This window comes from Mesoplodon mirus, assembly GCF_964341445.2.
Source record: "Mesoplodon mirus genome assembly, chromosome: 11".
NCBI classification, from domain to species: Eukaryota; Metazoa; Chordata; class Mammalia; order Artiodactyla; family Ziphiidae; genus Mesoplodon; species Mesoplodon mirus.
Genome location: NC_138987.1, coordinates 54,544,367 through 54,563,171, shown reverse-complemented (window position 1 = coordinate 54,563,171; position 18,805 = coordinate 54,544,367). Strand labels below are relative to the sequence as shown.

At 52.1% G+C, this 18,805-nt stretch overlaps 1 protein-coding gene across 1 annotated transcript in view; it reads left to right on the top strand.

The window, feature by feature from the left end:
• Window positions 1-12,316: 12,316 nt before the first annotated feature.
• Window positions 12,317-18,805, top strand: part of VDR (vitamin D receptor) — a 35,504-nt gene continuing 29,015 nt past the window's right edge. Inside the window, exons 1-2 of the mRNA XM_082634729.1 lie at window positions 12,317-12,420; window positions 15,281-15,428. Of these exons, the coding sequence (XP_082490855.1) occupies window positions 15,283-15,428 (146 nt within the window). The 5' untranslated portion in view covers window positions 12,317-12,420; window positions 15,281-15,282. The remainder of the gene's footprint in view (window positions 12,421-15,280; window positions 15,429-18,805) is intronic.

Sequence of the window (18,805 nt, the reverse complement as noted above, 5' to 3'; positions counted from 1 at the left end):
AATTCAGGTCTTTCTAAGACCCGACGTGGGGTCCTTCTTCACCTGCCACTGCCTGTCCTGCCCTGCGTCCCAGTCCTTCAGCTCCCCACCCCTTCCTGTCTGAAGAGGGCTGGAAAAAGAGGCAGCAGGTGGTGCCAGTGGAGGGGGAATAGGACAGTTCCAGGCTGGCCAGGATGATGCTGGAAAACACCTTCAGGGCAGAGTTCTTTGTTCCAAAAGTCTCTGAATTTCTGGACTTGTGCCAGAGGCGGGAAGTTACTTCTGCCCAGCCTATTTGGCAAGCTTGCCAACTTCTTGGGTGCCATGATGTTGAGAATTGGGGGATGGGCTGCCTCAGGTAAAATTCCATTATAATGAACGCCATCTAAGATCTGAATGGCTTGGTTAAAATGGAATTATTTTAACCTGGGTGCAGTGGAAGAACACAAATATGCAGCCTGAGAAACTAGAAATGAAATGGAGTTGATTCGCCCTTGGGTGTCTCTTAGGGAGGCTCTGGGAGGGTTTGGAGCCTAGGAGAAGGGTCAGATGCACCCCAGTTTCTCCTTGAATGCCAGGCTCCCCAGTGGTTGGGCAGGACTTGGAGGAAGCAAGGCTGTGACTGTCCAGTTGTCCATTTCCCCCACTGTGCTGTGAGCCCCTGAGAACAGCTCTGAACCCATCTCTGAGGTGTCACCACTCCACACAATACCTAACTCATCATGGGTATGCTCAGTAGATGTTTATTGGGTTGTTTTTTAGGTAGACCGGGTCCCCTAAGCTAGAAAGGAGAGTTGGAGGGCAATCGCTTCGTGTGACTAAAACATCCTTAAAAATCTGGACTGCAGCTCAGATGAGTTGAACCAACCGTGCATAATAACAAGCGCTGACACTGAGCAGGTGCCACGCATCAGGCCCTGTGCTGAGCACTTTACATACATTATCTCATTTAATCCTCACAGATGAATGAGATAGGTATTGTTATTTTTCTCATTTGACAGGTGAGGGAACAGAAGCGTAGAGAGCTCAGGTCATTGGTTCTGGTCACACCTCTGGCAGGGAGGGAAGGCAGGGTTGGTACCCTGGCAGGCTGCCTCCAGAGCCTCTTCTCTCAAGTGTCTCCCTCATCACAGAGCTCGGCTGAAGCTGGGGGCTTGTTCCGGGAACTAGGGCCAGGTAGGTAACAGTGAGTGCAAACCCTGGTGGGATGGCACAAGCCTGATTTAGAGGGACAGCCCCGCCTCAGGCCAGCAGGGTGGCCACTGACACTGCAGCGCAGTGTGGCCAGATTATACAATATTTTTAATAGGAAGCGGGACATCCAGGTTTTTTCCAAAAGTCAAATCTCTCTATTTTTTGGAAACATTGACAGCCAATTAAAAAAGGTATAATCACTGGTGGTGATGGGTAGGGGGGTGACAAACAGAACTCATTCATGGTCAGGTTTAGCCTGCAGACCTCCTGTGTGTCCTCTGGTAGTTTCTTTCCTTTAAGAGATGACTGTTGGGCTTCCCTGGTGGCGCAGTGGTTGAGAGTCCGCCTGCCGATGCAGGGGACACGGGTTCGTGCCCTGGTCTGGGAAGATCCCACATGCCGTGGAGCAGCTGGGCCCGTGAGCCATGGCCGCTGAGCCTGCGTGTCCGGAGCCTGTACTCTGCAGCGGGAGAGGCCACAACAGTGAGAGGCCCGTGTACCGCAAAAAAAAGAAAAAAAAAAAAAAAAGGGATGAGTGTTACCTGGAGGGGGACCAGGAAAGCCCTAGTGTATATAGAATTCCTTACTAAAGGCATGAGTGATTCCTTTCCATGGGTACCCATTCCATCGTGTGATAATACTTTACAATGCAGAGTGTTTCCTTCTGGAGAGTTATAATGAAATCTTTCAGTCTGATGATAAAAAATAAATCCTCCCCTTTCCTCCTTATCTTTCTCTCTCCCTCCCTCCTTCCTTCCTTCCTCCTTCCTCCTCTACTCTGTCTTCCTAGTCAGATATTTCCCTATAGATATTAGAAGGAAGGTTCGATGTAGAAAAATCAAAAGGAAACTAACAGTCAAAGAAAGGGTCTCTAGCCCCCGCCCCCCACCAAAAAAAGTGGCATTTTTGGATTGGGCTCGGTAAGCAATGAATGACGCTTATCAGGCCGGGTCTGAAACCCTCACTACACTGTGGGCTCTCCCGGGCTGTGAGGACCTCATGCTGTCAGAGAGGGGATCACGCTCCTCGTTATACTTCAGAATGTTTTCTCACAGCTTTCCCCTTTATGCCTGAGGATAGGCCTCCTCCCCCTCTTAAATACCTGGGAAAATAATTGTAAACTAATAACTAACATTGGTATGCAGTATAACAATTTTATAACACACTTGTTTTTAAATCTCAGCTGATACAACATTCCTGTGAGATAGGCAAATGGGTATAGAATCCCCTTTTGGAGGCTTGGTAAAGTAGCAGTGTTTAATTCTTTTCCTTCCATTCCATAAGAGAGCCGTAGCCAGGGAGGATTGAAACCTGGTGTGCGGGGAGCCCCTGGCTCCCCCAGGCCTTCCCATACCTGCCGCCCTCACTCCTCACCTGGCATCCACAGGTGGGAGGGTAGGGGGGACAGCTGGTAGTCCGGAGCCTCTGACTGAGGTCTCCACCTCCCTGAAATTCCCACTCCAGGGTGAGTGTGGTGTGGGGCACGGGGAAGGCCCTAAACCAAAGGGTGGCCCATGGCCAGCCTCCTCTCCACTCCCAACCCGACTGCCTGTCACCCTGAGCCATTATTCCCCAAGCTGGGCAGAAAATAGCTCACTCAAGAGAATTATTTTTGTCTGTTAAACGTCAATCCTGGATTACTGAAAAGCCTGGCTGCAGAAGTGTGTTTCAGGACAGGAGGAGTACTGGGAAAAGTGGTGAGTCGGGGAGCAAAGGGGAAGCGGTGGGTGGAGGGGTACCACCTCTTCCCCCAGGGGCTGCGATGGCCACAAGCACTGGCCTTCTTGCCTAGAAAGCTGCTCATCAGGCTGCCTGACCAGCGGCCACTCCAGCTGACAGTGTGCAGCCTGCCCAGCCAGCTGGAGTGCAGTTCACTCACAGCTCCTTTGATTGAGTGCAGGCCCTGAGCTGGTCCATCAGATTCCTTCCCCAGGGATGTTTGCCTCTGCCCGAAGGAGTGTTGAGTGAAGGGGGTGGAAATTCTGTTACCTGGTGTGGAGGTCCAGGTGGGCAGCTGGGGGGCTGCAGACAGCCAAGGAGGGAAAGAAGTTGTTGCTCTGGAGTATAGGCCTCCTCCCCCTCTTAAGTACCTGGGAAAATGATTGTAAACTAATAACTAACATTGGTACAGAGTATAGCAATTTTATAACGTGCTTTTTTTTTTTTTTTTTTTTTTTGTGGTACGTGGGCCTCTCACTGTTGTGGCCTCTCCCGTTGCGGAGCACAGGCTCCGGATGTGCAGGCTCAGGCAGCATTGAATGCCACTCTGTGTAGCAAATCTGTTCCATCTTTGCCCCTGGGTACCAGAGAAAAACAAGGAAGAGGAAGATAGCCAATGGGTAGGGTTGGGGGAGGGGGGTTTAGTTTGGAGAGGGTTCATGGGTTAGGACAAAGGCCACTATTTCCTACCACTTTGTGGCCCCAGGGAAGAATCCTCCAGCGGTTTGGCCTGAAACACTGAAACAAGAGGGTTATCTTCAATGATAGCTCTAAGGGGAAGGCTGTGCTTGTGTCATGTCATCGGCCAGCAGTGAACGTGGACATCTGGACCCAGGGTAGGGGCTGGCGTGTGCCCACACATGCAGCGGACTTCCTACACACGTCCATGGCTCAAGTTGTTTGTGACCATAGTGTGTGTGTGGTTGGTGCCCTTAGAGGGATTCCTGGCAACAGGGAAGTGACCTTGTTGACTGGGAGAGAGGAGTAAGCCGAGCGCACTGGTGGACGCAAATGTGGGGACTGGTGTGTTCCGTGGTAAGGCAGCTCTCCCTGCGCCCGGCAACCGCATCTGGCCACCCTGGACAGATTGATGCATCAAATAAGGAGTGACTGGTGATGTGCCACTGAATTGTTCACAACTTCCATCTGCCCTTGTTGAATCTTTTGTTCTTTCTTTGGGTTTTCTCTCACAAAAAGTATGTTTTCCTATTTAGCTGGGCAGGATTTTCCAGAATTCTCTCCTCTACCTCTCCCTTCCAGCTCAATTACTGATGGAATAATCCCAGGGTAAAGCATCCTCCCCCGCAAAGGAGAACAAGGGGTGTGCACCAGGACGGTAGAAGAGGCCCACTGCCTTCCTGACCTGGGGGGCCCTTTCTCCTTGAGCAGTTGGGAAGGAGGCCCATTTTTACTTCCTTCACAAAGCTCAAGGTCAATTCCAGTTGGAATGGGAAGCTGAATGGAGTCTGAAAGTTTTTGGTTGCAAAATATCATTGCAGTAATTTAAAATTCCTGGTATTCAAGACTCAGTGTGTTTACGAGAAGAAGTACACTCGGTAGAGGAAAGAATGGAATTTACTTCCGACTGAAATGAGTGTGGTCAGTTGGTTTATTTCTTTCTTGTGTTCCCTCTCTCTCTCCAGCCATATGGAGCTAGTTTCTCCACCTCCAAAATGCTCTTTCCCTTTTGCCTCATAGCATTTGCTCACATGGTATCACCTGCCCGGACCCCTCTTTACCCTTCTCACCACTGCCATGTTAAACTATGGTCCTTTCTGTCTCAGTTGAGGGGCAGAGAAGTGACCTCCTCTAAAGAACCTCTCTCCCTCTCCAAGACCAGGCCAGGTGCTCTCCCACGTGCTCCCGTCACACCTGTGCCTACCTGTATTGCAGTGCAGATCTGAGTTGGAGATTCCTGTTTGTCTCCCTCAGTAGAGTGTAAGCTTCATGAGGGCCGGGTCTCTGGGCGGCTCACCGTGGTGTCTCTGAGTCCTAGTATACAGCATGCCACATAGTCAGTGCTTAAAACCAGGCAGGGGTCACCATCATAGATAAGGCATCAGAGGCCAGAACCAATACCCAGCACAGTGTGAGGCCAAGAAGAAATGCTGTGGCCTCCTTGGCCCTCCAATATGGGCCCCAAGAAGAAATCTACACGGCACAGCAGGATGGCTGGAATTCTGACCAAACAGAAGCCCTGGAAAAGCTCTATTGGGGAAATCATTCTACACAGGAACTGAGTAGCAGCTTGGGGGTGTCTGCTGCTACCCTCTAAAGTAAATGGAAGCCTCCCCACTTGGCCTCTTCCTGAGAAGCCTCATGAATATGTGAGAAGTGTTCACCTCTTCACTAATAATGCAGAACAGAGACAGGATGCCTTTGGGTAAATCAGCCCCTTATGGGACTGGAGCTGTCTGGTAGAGAGTTACCCAGCCACACCCATCTCAGAGGACCCTGGGATCCCTCATGGATTCTGACACAGGCCTCAGAATCTATCCTAGGATAAGTGAATGGCTTTCCAGGGCTGCCAAGAGCTGCTGGCAGCCCACTGAGCCAGAGCCAGCCCAGTGCTTAGGTTAGGGGCCACGACAGGGCCACGCTGCTGCCAGGGGGGCTGCAGCCCTTACTGCCCCGCCCCCGGATCCAGCCCCCTGGCCTCTGCCAGCCTTTCCCATCACTCTGCCTTCCAATGCCTGCTGTGGTGGCCGTGAATGGGGCGAGGAAGTGCCGCTGCCCTGATAACCGACAGGGGGCGCCCCCGGGCTGCTGAGCAAGGTCCCACTAAGGGGAGAACAGATACCCTATAAGCTCTGGATGCCAGAGGAGGTAGGAAAGAGACTCATGGGGTGAGACAGGGAAAGGACGCGCTATGAGCAGAAGCGGTGAGCAACCGGTGGCACCTTGGGAGTCACGGCCTCATCTTCCTTGTGGAGGAAAAGTCCAGATGTGTAGCTCAGCTTCTCTGCTTGTCAGGGAGAGATTAGAACAATCCATTCTCCCTACCCCGAGCAGCCAGATTTTTAGGAGTCACAGCCAATGGGTGGGGTAGTCCGTTTATTCCCAGTTCAGCAGATATGTGGCTCTCTGGGCAATGTTTGTTTGGGGTGGAGCCTCTGGGATGGAGAACAGGCTTCCTGGCCTCAACGGCACCTCTCTGGGCCCTGAACTCTCCACAACTGTACTAACAACAGGAACTGCTCTAATAATGAGAGCAAACATATAAAGCTCCAGTGTGCCGGGCCCTGTGCTGAGTGCTGCACAGAGATCTTGGTCCCCGTGACCGCCTGTGACCTGGGCACTATCATGTCCCTATTTGTAGATGAGGGCACAGGGACGGGTTCTGGGGGAAGCTGGACAGTAGTCAGGTAGCCAAGGGTGTCAGGCTGGCCGAGGTGATTGTGGAGGTGAGCAAGGGATCTGATGCCAAGGATCGTGAATATCTCCCTTGGAGCTGGCAGGACCTGGGACTTGGGTACTACCTTTCCCACAGTGCAGGAAGAGTCTGAGGGATTCAGAGATTGCATTGATCCCAGCAGGCGTAAACTTGGGCCTACATGAACTTGGGCTGGGGACCAGCAGTCAGAAAGATGCTTAAGCTGGGTAGAGGGTCATGGGGCACTAAAAACTGGCCTTGGAAATCGCTTGGGAGAAAGAAGCAGCTCTCTCCTGTTGTCCTGGGGCCATTTTTTGTTTTTTAGAAAATCAAGGAAAATCCCATTTGGCCATCAGTTGCATCAGCAATCCCAGGGGTTCAGGTGTCCCCAGAGGAGGGTTAGATCTGCTCTCCCTGTATTCTTGGTCCTCTCTTTGGGCTGCCTCAGTTTCTACTCCTTGGTCTCCAAGTCACTGGACAAAGAGCCTCCTTGTCCCATCAACTTCCACCTGTGGCAGATGCCCCAGGGAAGTACTCCCACCCTAGTATCCCAGGAAAGCCACCCAGAGGAGTGAGATACACCCAGGCCAGGTGTATCCTACCTCCCTCTAAAATAGTCCCTCACTGTCTTGAGTCCTCATCCATTTTTTCAGGCCAGAGAAGCCGGATGTGGGAGCAGAGTTGGTCAGGCAGGAGCGAGTGGGTACCCTCACCCACCACTTTGTTTTTCTGTATTGCTTGTAAGGATGGAGTCAGTGCTGGGTGGTGTCACTGCAGTCTGCCTCAGGGCCTCCTCGTGGCCTCTCCACAACTCCCCTCCTCTGAAGAATGAAATTCATGCCCCCTTCCGTGGCCTGTTTCTCTCCCACCTCACTCTGTTCCCCTGGGAAGCTGCTTGGGCTGGTGATGAGAGGTCTTGGGACCTGGCCAGGGTGGGGTTGGAGAAGCATCCTCCCTCCTTGTGTGGCCTTTGACAACTCGCTTTCCCTCTGGTGGCTTCAGTTTCTTCTGCTGTAAAACCAGAGAGATTGGGCTGCAGCTACGAATGGGCCGGTTCCCTCTGCTTCACCGGCCACTGTCGCTGCCCACGCTTTCCGGAAGGGACAGGGCATGGCCTGCCTGTTACCTGGAGAACAGTAATCAACCCAGAAATCTTGTTGACAAAGCTGAGGGCTGAGTTTCCACTGGAAAAAAGCAGCTTGCAGGAATAATTGTTGTTGATAAGAAGTGGAAATATATCTAAGTAAGCTACATATCTCCTGTCCCACTGCCTAGAGCTTTGTGGGTTCCTGCCTTTGGGTTTTGCTCAGCTCCAAGAAGCTACCAGTGCTCCCAAGAGTGACAGGACCATCTGCTAAGAAAGAGCCTTGGTGAATGCCCAGTAGAGTGGGAGTCTGTAGCATGGCTTCTCTGGGGTGACCTGCTAACCCGTGACACCGTATGGGGCGTCAGTTCATGACCTTTACCAGGTTCTCAAAGGTGACGTATATTCCCCAAGAAGTTAATTAAGAAGCGCCTTCAGGGGTAAACTTATTCCTGAAACTGCTGGATCATCAGCCACTTAATTTCCCATCCTTCAGTCAGTCATTAAACAGTTTGGTCCACCTCAAGCATGTTCTTAGAGCTGCAGTGCTGGGGGCCAGCCTTCCCTGGAAACAACTGAGCCTAAGACAGAGGTGGCAGGCTGCCTTGGCAGAATTTATGCAGCTACTCACACTCTTCCACAGGGCCCTTTTCTTGGGCTGGAAACTTCTCTCCAGGTGAAGCCAAGGAGGCAGATGATGTCTGCACTCACCACCTTATTCACTGCCCTTGTGGGAATCATGATCGTACCTGGGACGTTTATGAGGTCTAAATCAAAATTAAATGTAGCCAGGCTAGCTTCCTGCGCTTCTCCCCGAAACCTCACTTGCATCATAAACTTTGTAATTTTTTTTTAATCTTTTCATGACAGTTTCCCAGCAGATGAGGAGTGTGCTTCTTTTTCTAATGTGTGTGGTAGTATCACATGGTGGCCCTACCAACCCCTCCTCCAGAGACACTGTGGGAATGGCCTAGTAGATTCATCTTAGATGGCTGCGGAGAGCTGATCTAGGACCAGTGGTTGAAAACTGTAGGGGCTATTTCATCTGTGCATAATGAAGAACTTTCTAAGCATAGAGCCATCCAAAGAGTACGGATTACCGTGGGAGATAGTTCTCCAACAGAAAAGATATTTAAATCCAGGCTAGAAAACTGGCTAGAATATTATAGAAGCGATGTAAGATGGTTGGAGTAGGTGGTGTTGAGTTTCCTTCCAACCTTGAGATATTCTGAGATGACTGGTATCCACTGGGTTTTACTTTGGAAATTGTAGTCTTCAGAAAATAATTTCTGAATGTTCTCAGCCACGTTTAAGATGTGTGTGTGTGTGTGTGTGTGTGTGTGTAGGAACTGGGGAGATAGTGGGGGAAGAAAGAAATGGGCCAAGTTCTAACTCTACAGTACACTTTCCTCTTTCCTTGCCCTCATTTCCACTCTAACCCCCTCAGCTTCTTCTGGGAAGTAATGCTGAGACTTCTCTGGAGAAAGAATGTGGGCTTATGTTGGGGATGGTAAAGAAGGAAGAAAAGGCATTACCTCAACTGGCCATGATACTGCCGTGCCTAAGTTATGCCAGAATAAAGAGACAGCAAGTAAGAAGTTGGGTAGGTCATACAGCGTTCAGCACTCTATGGACAGAGTTGCAAGGATGATGAAATGAAAACAACAAGAAAAGGGCGTGCACGCATAAGCACATGTGCACTTGTGGCTGGCGTGCTCACAGGCCCATCCGCTCCAGAGAGAGCCCAGCATGTGGTTGATTCCGTTTGGGCCGATTTTAGGAAGGAGAGGAATTTTCTCCCCCTCTGCTGGGAAATCACTTAGCTTTGCATTTCTTCCTAGAAGGAGAGGGAACTTTGAGCTAATGTCAACAATTAGAAAGCCTGTTTTGATCAGTCCAGTCCCAACCCTGCTGAGGGAGGCCCCTCTCCTGGGCTCCCAGTCCCCACAGGACCCAAAGGGGCCACATCACTCCCGCCCTTCCTGCCCCTTAGCATCTGAGGGTGAGGGGGCCTCCCCTGTTACTGGGAGGGTTGGGGAGAGCGCTCAGTGTAGGAATTTCACTTCCTCAATGGTCTTAAGGCCTCATCATGATGGGAATTCAGCCTTGGAGTTGCATACTTTCAGAGCTAGGAAAGACCTTAGAAGTCAGACCTCTGTCTGCCGCTTGGTCCTCCTAGAGTCGCAGCTTTACTGCCCTCAGGACTCCGAAGAGGGTCTAGTGAATGCAGCACAGTTAAACTGAGCCCTGTAGCACACTTCGATCCTTGTCTTGCCAGGGCTCTCCCCAGGACACCCTGCAGTCCCCACCGTACAAGACTGTCCTAGGTGAGACTCTGCCTGGGGATGCCCATTCAGCAGAAGTCACTGGAAGATGGGGTGTCTGTTGTGTGAGCTGACGGGCAGATGTGTGGGAGAGGCAGTGGTTGTGGCTTCGATGACTGGAAGGAAACACATTATCTCCTCATTTCTTGCTAAATCAAGGTCAGGCCTGGGGTCAGGCTCAGACAGGGGTTTTGATGTGGGATGCTGACCCCGGAGGAATGGAAGCCAGGGGCTTTCTGCAGAGCTGAGCTGCTACCCCTCTGCTTCTCCGAGGCTCTATACTAGGGGTTTGGGTATTTCTAAAGCAGGGCAGGAGGGGTTGGCTCTGGGGACAGCCCCAGCAAAGGCAGTGGGATGCTCTTATACTCAGAACATGAATTGGGGGTGGGGGGTGTATGACGTGGCAAAGCGGGTGGTATTAAGCTGGGGGTTTTTCCACTTGTTTTTTTTCCGCCCTGTGTCTTTACCCCACTTTCCATGCACTTGGACCTACAGGCTAAATCTAGGACAATCTTTCCTAAAAGGACAGCCCAGTAGTGCAAAGTTGCATGGGGAGGAGAGGCCCATCTTTTGAATGGGGTTTTCCCAGGTAAGAGGGGTTGGCTGGCAGAAGAGAGATCCTGGCTGATTTGGGAGCCTTGGAAGAAAAAGTGCCACGACATTCTTCCGTCGTGACCTGGGGGTTGCCCTGTCTGCTCCTCCCTGACTTAGTGGCAGTGAAGGGAGTCCAGGGCACAGGGTGAGGAAATGACTGAGTTATCTCCCTTAGGAAAAGTAGAGCAGAGACTCAGGGCTCAGCTGCCTCGGTTCAGATCTGGGCTCCAAAGGCAATCATCTCTGTGCCTCAGTTTCCCCATGCCTAAAATAGGGGTAGTAACAGTACCCGCCCGCGAGGTTGTTGTGAGGATTTAATGAGTGAGGGTACAGGAGGAACTTGAAGCAGGGCCCGGCGTGAGTATTAGCGCCTGTGCTGGTGATTATCACTGGGGTGTGTTGAGTTGGCAGGAGGCAAGGGCAGCCCTTGGCCATTGCGGGCAGCCAGCCTGTCCTCGTTTGGTCCCTGGCACCACCACTGGCCTGGCCGTGGGACCTGGGGCAAGTCTCTCAAAGTGCCCTACCTGGAGTTTGGTTTTGCCATCTGTAAAATGGGACTGCCCCTCATCTCACAGGACTGTTCGGAGGTTACATGAGATCCCGGGTGGCACATAGTAGATACTCAAACACTTTCTCTTTAAGCTCAGGGCTGGCAGGCTACCTGGATCTCAGGTCTGACTTCTAAATATCTTAGGGGCTGAGAGCAGGAAAGCAGTGGTCCTTTCTGTACCCATTTGGTCCTTACCTCAGCCTTCCCGAGGAGCAAGCAGGGAGTCTGGGAAATTGCTAAGGCCATGGGGTAGAATCCAGAAGAGCCCGGTTGGCTGGGGGGCCTTGGGCAGTACAAGCAGCAAGAGCAGAGGAGAGCCTGGCTTGGAGGAAGTGGCCATATGTCTGTGCCCTGCAGGTACCCCTCCTCCACCCACGGTCCTTGGGAGTGGGCCAGCCATGTTCACGTTATCTCAGTAGGGTCCACTGACACTTTCCTCAGTTGTTCCTTGGGGGTGGGCAGTGCCTGAGGGGGTGGTAGATGGGTCCGTGGGCTGGCAGTCTTAGGACTGGGCCCGGGTCTTGGATGCCCCTTGGGCTCTCCCCTTCTCTGCCTAGTCGGGCCACGAGGAGGCAGTGAAACAAAAGCTGGGGGTCTGAACCTTCCCCACATGGGGTTTGCCTGAAAGGCCTTTGCCAGGGTTCGGGGTCAGGCACCTGCGTATCTATTATCTCCCCAGCCACTTCCTACTGGCGTCAGGGAAGGGAGGAAGTGTGTGTGTATTTGTCTGTCTGGGTGGGCAAGTAGCACTGAGTGTGGGTGGAAGTGGGAAGGGTGAAATTCCACCAGCCCCACCTTGGTGACCCATCACGCCACTGAGACCCAGAGTCTGGACACTAGAGTCAGCCCACCTTCAGCCTTGGCCGAGGCCGGAGGTGTTGAGCATGTCTGGGGAAGAGCTAAAAGTGGCAGAAAACATCCTGTTTGAGAGCGGTGCGTTGCTGTATTTAACCCCTGCGGCACCTGCCCCGCCTACACCCAGTCTCCACAGACAGCAGATCCCAGACACCTGTCTTTGAAGCTATCCCAAGAGGCCAGGGCTAACCTGCACCATTCCCAGTTCCCGAGTGGCCTCTGCCATCGCCCGGGCACCAGTCTCCTTCCCGCCCTCAGCAGCCTGCCAGGCCCCCCTCTGGCTCTGCGAGCATCCTTAAAACCCGGGCGTGGGGCCGTGGGAGCAGTCGCGCTCCCTTGGAAGAAGCCCACCCTCCCCTCCTAGCACTCTCTGGTGCGCTTTCCATTTGCCCTTGTGCTGGATGCCACTCCGACTCCTTCCCGCAGCTCTTGCTGCCCCCGGCCTCAACGGAGGGCTGTTCCTGGCTGCTAGCTGGGCTCCCGCCCCTTCAGTCCTCCCAGTGATGACACCGCATGTCTGCCCCCAACAGATCACTTCCGTCAAGTTTTCAGTCCCTGATCTAGGGACTAAAGCCCCTGGAAGGAGCCTCTCATCCTGCTTGATGAGCTCTCCAGCGGTGAGGTCAGCGCTGAGCTGTAAAGTGCTTCCCCCGTTTCATTTCAGGGTCCTTCTGGTTGGAAGCGTCTGCGAGCCCTCACAGAAGGGCGCCTCTGCGCGCGACTTCCCTTCCCTCCTTTGCTCCTTCAGGTGGGTGTTTCCTCCTCAGCCACAGCCTCCTGGCTTTCTGTTTTCCGGGGGGCGAGGGGAGGTGGGCATGGGAAGGCGGCGGGCAGGGGGAAGAGGAGATATTCCCTTGCCCTTGGCAAACGTGGGTCGGTCCAGTCCTGTGTCAGCAGAGTCCTCAGCAGCCCGCGGTGGAGACCTGGAGCCAGGCTGATCGGGGTGAGGCCTCAGAGGGAGGGGCTTGCAGATGCCCAGGCCAAGACCCCAGGGGGCCATCCAGCATGGTGAGGTTTCCTATCCAGCTCCCAACTCCTTTCTCTTTCCTGCCCTCCATGGTCTCTGCCTGTCACTCCTGGCACTGCCAGATCTCAGGCCATATGTGCCTGGGACTCTTCTCCACCTCTGGACTCTTGGTCCTGGGCCCTGGCTTCTTGGTAGCAGCGCATAACCCCAAGCAGGGCTGAGCTGTCTCTCAGCTCACCTGAAATTGTCCTGTTCACTCTGGGCCTCTGGCCGCCGGGTCCAGCCTTCTGTCAGGCCTAACCCAGTGCCTGGGGTCCCACCCCCGGGCCAGGAGCCTTCCTGCCGTCACTCTCTTGCAGGAAGGCGCAGTTGCCCAGCTGTGGTGTCATGTTGTTTCAGTTCTCTTGCATCAACACATCTCCAGTGAGCCCAGATGATGCTGAATACTTGTTGTACTGATCTGACTGATTTCCTTCCACCCTCACATTTAATTTCTCTTTTTTCCACCAAATCCACCGGATGTTTGGTCGCTGGATGACACAGACTCTGTAGCAACATCACGATGACTGGGAATTGCATCATCTCAGCTGACCTGGGGTCAAGCCACAAGCATCCTAGACAGTTTCTCTTCTTGCCCCACAATGGTATTGGGTCTCTGGGATCCCTGCCCACGTCTGGGATGTGGGTGACACTCCAGGAGCCTGGAGTCAGCCTGGACTTAATATGGGCTATAGGGACAGTGTTGACAAACCCAAAGGCACTCTCTTTTATTTTTAGTTGTTTTACAGTTATGCAATGTTTTATGTAGCATATAAAACAGAAAATAGAGTTTTAGTAGTAGTAATAAGAATAATAAGACACTGTATACCTACCACTCAGAGAAATGGAATATGGCTGCTACATAATGCCTCTGCATGCCCTCCCCAATCTTACTCCCTCAAAAATTTCTGTGAATCATTCCTTTGTTCTTTTTTTTTTAAAAGTGTTTCTCTCTCTGTCTCTGCATGTGTATATATATAAACATTATTGTTTAACAAGTATCAACCTAGCTGTGATAGGGATGGGCAACAGGGTCACTATTATTACTTTAAAGTTCCCAGGAAAAGAAGAGCTGAAAGAGAAAGTTAGGGGATCCAATACATCTGTCTGTGATCAGGGCCCCTCTGCCCCTGCAGGACTGACAATACCTGTCCTTATCTGTCCAGCTTCCTTTGTTTGGCTTGAAGCTCTTGGTGAGATTTTTCTTTTTGTAAGATTAAGTATTCGTTTTGTGCACTTTGTAATTATAGTTGCTAGAAAACCTCAATGTTTGGGCTTCTCTGGGCCTCATTTGTAAAAACAAGTGATAATAATAGTACTTGCCTCACTGGGGTGAGATGAAGATGGACTGAAATAAGACCTTACCAGGCATTGTTGTGTCAAACCTAAGCTCAGATTGAGAGCCTAGTCATTGGAAAGAAGCTTGGAGCTTCCCAAGGGCCCCCGGAAGCTACCTCTCTCCCTTCAGTGGGAGGACGTGGCACCAGGGTAGGAGTGGGTAGGGTGCTTGTCCCCTCACCACTGGCTTTCTCTCTTGTTTCTCTTCTGTCCTGAGGGACCCTCCTGCCCTGGAGCCAAGGCACTTAAACCTGTAACAACCCATGTGAGCACTCAGATAAAAGTGGGAGGAAGCAGGGTCTGAAACCATTTCAGGGAGGCAGGAGGGACCCCAGAAGCAGCTCTGAGCTGACAGCAGTGGGGATCAGGGGCAGCGGGTGAAGCCAAGGCCCCAGTTTGCTCAAGGGAAGACCTGTCAGCGCTTCCTGAGAAGGATCTCCCAAAGCTATATATTTTGTTCCCTCTATCTCCTTCCCCACTTTCTTCAAGTGTGAAATCCATCTCTAGATAATGCCTATTTGTAAAAGCCATCTCTGAAAACAAAATTAGTTCACTGTATATGACTCACATTACTGAAAAAAAAAGAGAGAGAAAAAGACTGATGAATTTGGTACCAGGACCGCAGGGGCACAAGTCCTGTCCATCCTGAGCTGCAGGGCGGCGAGGACCTGGCACGACAGGGTCTGATTTGGGCACATAGTCTATCCTCTTCCCCTCGCCCTGAAGGAAAGAGGGGCTGAGGGTTTCCCTCTGCGTTGGAGGCTGTTGGAGGGCCCTCGTCCCTCCTGGAGGGGACACTAGGCGAGAGAGTCCTCTGACCTGCGGCAGGTCCCCCTCTGAGGTGGAGCTGAGACCAGTGGCGTGTGTATGTTCATTCGCATAATCCTTCCTCTCACCTGGTGAAGAAAAACGCATTCTTCAGATGAGGACAGTGGGGTGCAGAGAGGCTGAACATCTTGCCCAAAGTAGCCCAGCCTGTAGGCAGCAGGCACAGCCTCTGCTCCCTGGCACCTTGGTTCCAGGCCACGCCGTGAGCATCACTGCAGCGCCCCTCCACAGTTTTGCTCCGAACTGGGTTAGGAGTCCGCCTTCTGCTCGAGGCCAGCGGAGTGTCAGGAGGGTGAGCTGGGGACCGAGAGCCATGAAGGGAGGGCACCAAAGAATCCTGCTCCGGCCGGGGAGCTGCCCAGCTTTGCTGAGCTCCTGGCGGAAGGGCCGCCAGCCGGCCCTGGCACTGTCTCACCCCTGCCTGCTGTCCTTGCAGGGATGGAGGCGATGGCAGCCGGCACTTCCTTACCTGACCCCGGCGACTTCGACCGGCACGTGCCCCGGATCTGCGGTGTGTGCGGAGACCGAGCCACCGGCTTCCATTTCAACGCTATGACCTGCGAAGGCTGCAAAGGCTTCTTCAGGTAAGTCCTCCCCAAGGACGACGGGAAGGAGAGGAACAGGGTTTCCCAGAAAGAGACCCTGCATTTTCCGTGTCTCCTTCCCTACCAGGCCCGGGAACACGCCAGCTCTCACAGCCCCCAGGGGCGATAGGGTCTCGAGGCTGTCTTCTTCCTCCTCTGCCCTCAGCTCCAGCTCGTCCTCTGACCCCCTCAGAAACTGCTTTCCTGAGGTGCCATGTAGGTCCCCATCCTTCCATTACCCCTTGACCCGCAGCCCCCTGCACCGACCCACGTGTCTGTCCGCCCGGAGCAAACCTCCTACCAGCTGATGATCACAGCTTCCTAATCCAAGAGACCGGCATGGCCTCGGGGAGGCCCAAGAACTTGGCCTCAGAGCTTGCCCTCTCCCCACCCCCCATCCAAATCAAACCATTCCCTGGAACAAGGGAAACTGCATCCCTGATTGGACCTCCATAGTTGATCTGTTGCCCAGATCTGCATCCACGGCTTCCTTGTCCCAGGTTGGAAAACCACCCTCAGAATGCTCAGGAAGCGCAGGCATTCCTGTTTGGTCAGGGCCAGTTTCTCTATGAGCAGCCTCCTCTCTTCTCATGTGAGCCCAGCATTACCAGTGTAAACAGTATGGGAAAGTACTAGAAAGGCTAGACAAAGGCTGTTCCCATCCAGAACCAGGGAGGGAGGATAGAGAAGTGATGCATTACAGGATGGGATTGTGAGCCATGAGAAATTAGCATTTGGCATATTTTGGAGAGAGAGAAAGAGAGAGAGAGAGAGAGAAGCCTGCAAGAAGGTGACCAAAAAAGAGCTTCTGTATAATAGTCTTGTTGGAGGTGAGTAAAACTAAGGGCAAGGCTTTAGCCATCAAAGAGTGGGAAGAGTCAATCAAGTCCAGAACAAGGACTCCCATTTCCCTGAACGGGCATCGAGGGCAGAGTGAATCAGAGGCCTCAGGATGTCTGTGGTGCTCCCCTCCAGCTCGGGGACCCCTGGGCTCAGGGACTCACCTGCCCTCTGTCTCGGGAGCTGGCAGGCCCAGAGTTTCACTGCCTTGAGCAACCGCTGGGCCACGGGCAGGGTTTCTGTGGGTGCTAACTGCCTGTGTGGCCTGGCACTGGTTGCCTACTGAGCTCAGGAACCAGACCGACAGCGTCGCTGGTTCCAGGTCCTGTTGCCACGTCTCTTGTTCCTCTGGCCTGAAGCCCGTGCTTTCTGCAGGGTGGGCCTTCCCAAGCCCAGGCCTTGTGTCCCAGGTGCCACCTGGACCCTTTGCTGCCAGGGCCTGGGGATGGGGAAGCTGCCTTCAGAGTGAAAATGGAGAAGGAGTCTGTGTGCTCGCATCAGGGCCTGCTTCCCATCTTAAAACCAGGCAGAAATGTGTGAGCTATAATGCTACCGTGCCGTTAATTAATTGTCTGTCTTTGCTCAAATCTCTCGACTTCTCTATGTTTCAGTTACCCCAACTAACCACATGGGTGTATAAATACCCGACCCCTCTAGTATATAGAATAAAATGAGGATTAATGAAAGAACGTATACAAAGGTGTTTTGAGAAACAAAGCACAATAGAAATATCTACATATTTGAGCCTGATGGTTCAATACTGACGTCCTTTGTGGAACCTTGCCCTAATAAACAAAAGTCTCTCCAGCCATCCACCCTCCTTCTGTTTTCTCTTTCACACACTGCCTCCCGGATTTTAATGAGCATCTGTGATCCGAGCATTGGACTAGGAGCTAGGGACATGGAGACCCAGACAAAGGTCATATCTCCTCAATCTGTAACCCAAACGTCTCCAACTGCTCTCAGGGCTGTTTGGTTGATTCATGGACCCCACCCCAAACCCCCTCTCTTTCCAGGTCACCACCCACTGGGATTCTGCTCTGAGAGATGGGACTCTTAGGTGGCTGCTTATTGGATTATGACATGTGGGAGTTCCTCACTAGAGAAGCTCCGATCCCTGTGCACCTGGGCTTGCTGCCCTCAGACACACCACTAGGCGGTGAATCCTTGGGACAGACCCATTAGGCATCCGGGTGGAGGCAGGACAGTCTCCCTCATGTCCAGAGCCAGGTTTGGGAGATACCAACAGGACAGGGATGGCAGGTTTGCACATTCAGGGCACCACGGACCAACAGTGTGGCTTGCTGCACGTGGGCACATTATGCTACTGTAACCCAGCCTTAGCCCCTATCTCTGAGATGCCTCAGAGTTCTGCTGCTGGCTGATGGCCACAATCCCTGCCTGCAAGGCCTGACATTACCAGCAGCAGGCTGCTTTTATCTTGTTACCCTGACCTCGGTCTACCTTATATCTTTACTATCTCTGCCTTGATGACTGAGCCAGGCTGCACTATCTGAAGAGCCAACATCTCTGTTGTTTGGCTTGAATTTTGTTTTATAAATACACACACAAACGCACACATGCATGCACGCACCGTTGATCTTCACTGTTTGTGGAGTCCGTATCTGCAAATTTGACTACCTGCTAAAATTTACTTGTAATCCCCAAATCAATACTTGAAGCACTTTTGTGCTCATTTGTGGACACGTGCAGAGTGGAGAAAAATTCGAGTCTCCCAATGCACACGTTCCCAGCTGAGGCCACGCAAGACATCCTGCCTCTGCTTCAGCTCTCACGCTGTAAACAAGTGTCTTTTTCTTGGTCTATTTAGTGCCACCCTTTTTGCATTTTTGTACGTGATGGTGATTTCACTGCTCAAGATGGCACCCAAGCCTGGTGCTGAAATTCTGTCAGGTGCTCCTAAGCACAGGAAAGCTACAGGTTGCCTTACAGAAAAAAGACGTGTTAGACAAGCTTTGTTCAGACGTGAGCTATAGTGCTGTTGGCTGTGAGTTCAATGTTAATGAATCAACAATATGTGCTAAATGAGGTGCCTTTAAACAGATAACACACATGAAACAAAGTTATGTACTGCTGGATTGACGAAAATGTTGTGACCAGAGGCTCTCAGGAACCTAACCCGTATTCTCTTAGGAGCGATGGTTCAATATTTGCTGATGGTTCAATATTTGCTTGATAGAACATAACTACCTCGAATAACAAGAATAGACTGTCTATATGTAATTTCTTCTCTTCTTTCCCCCCCTTCCCCTACTTCTCCTCCTTTGCTTCGTACAAATTCTGTTTGATATTCTTCCACTTTAGTCTATTTCAAATAGTTGTTCGAGAATTCCATTGTCACATATCTGTTTGTGAAATCTTGATGCTGGGAAGGAAGGCCTCTGTCAGTGGGAGGTACTTCTCTGTGTCGGGTACCACATCCTTGAGAACACAAAGATAACACAAGTCCTTGCTGTCAAGGAGCTCACTCAACCCCACAGTAGCAGTTCTCAAGGCAAGAGCATTACTTCGGTGTT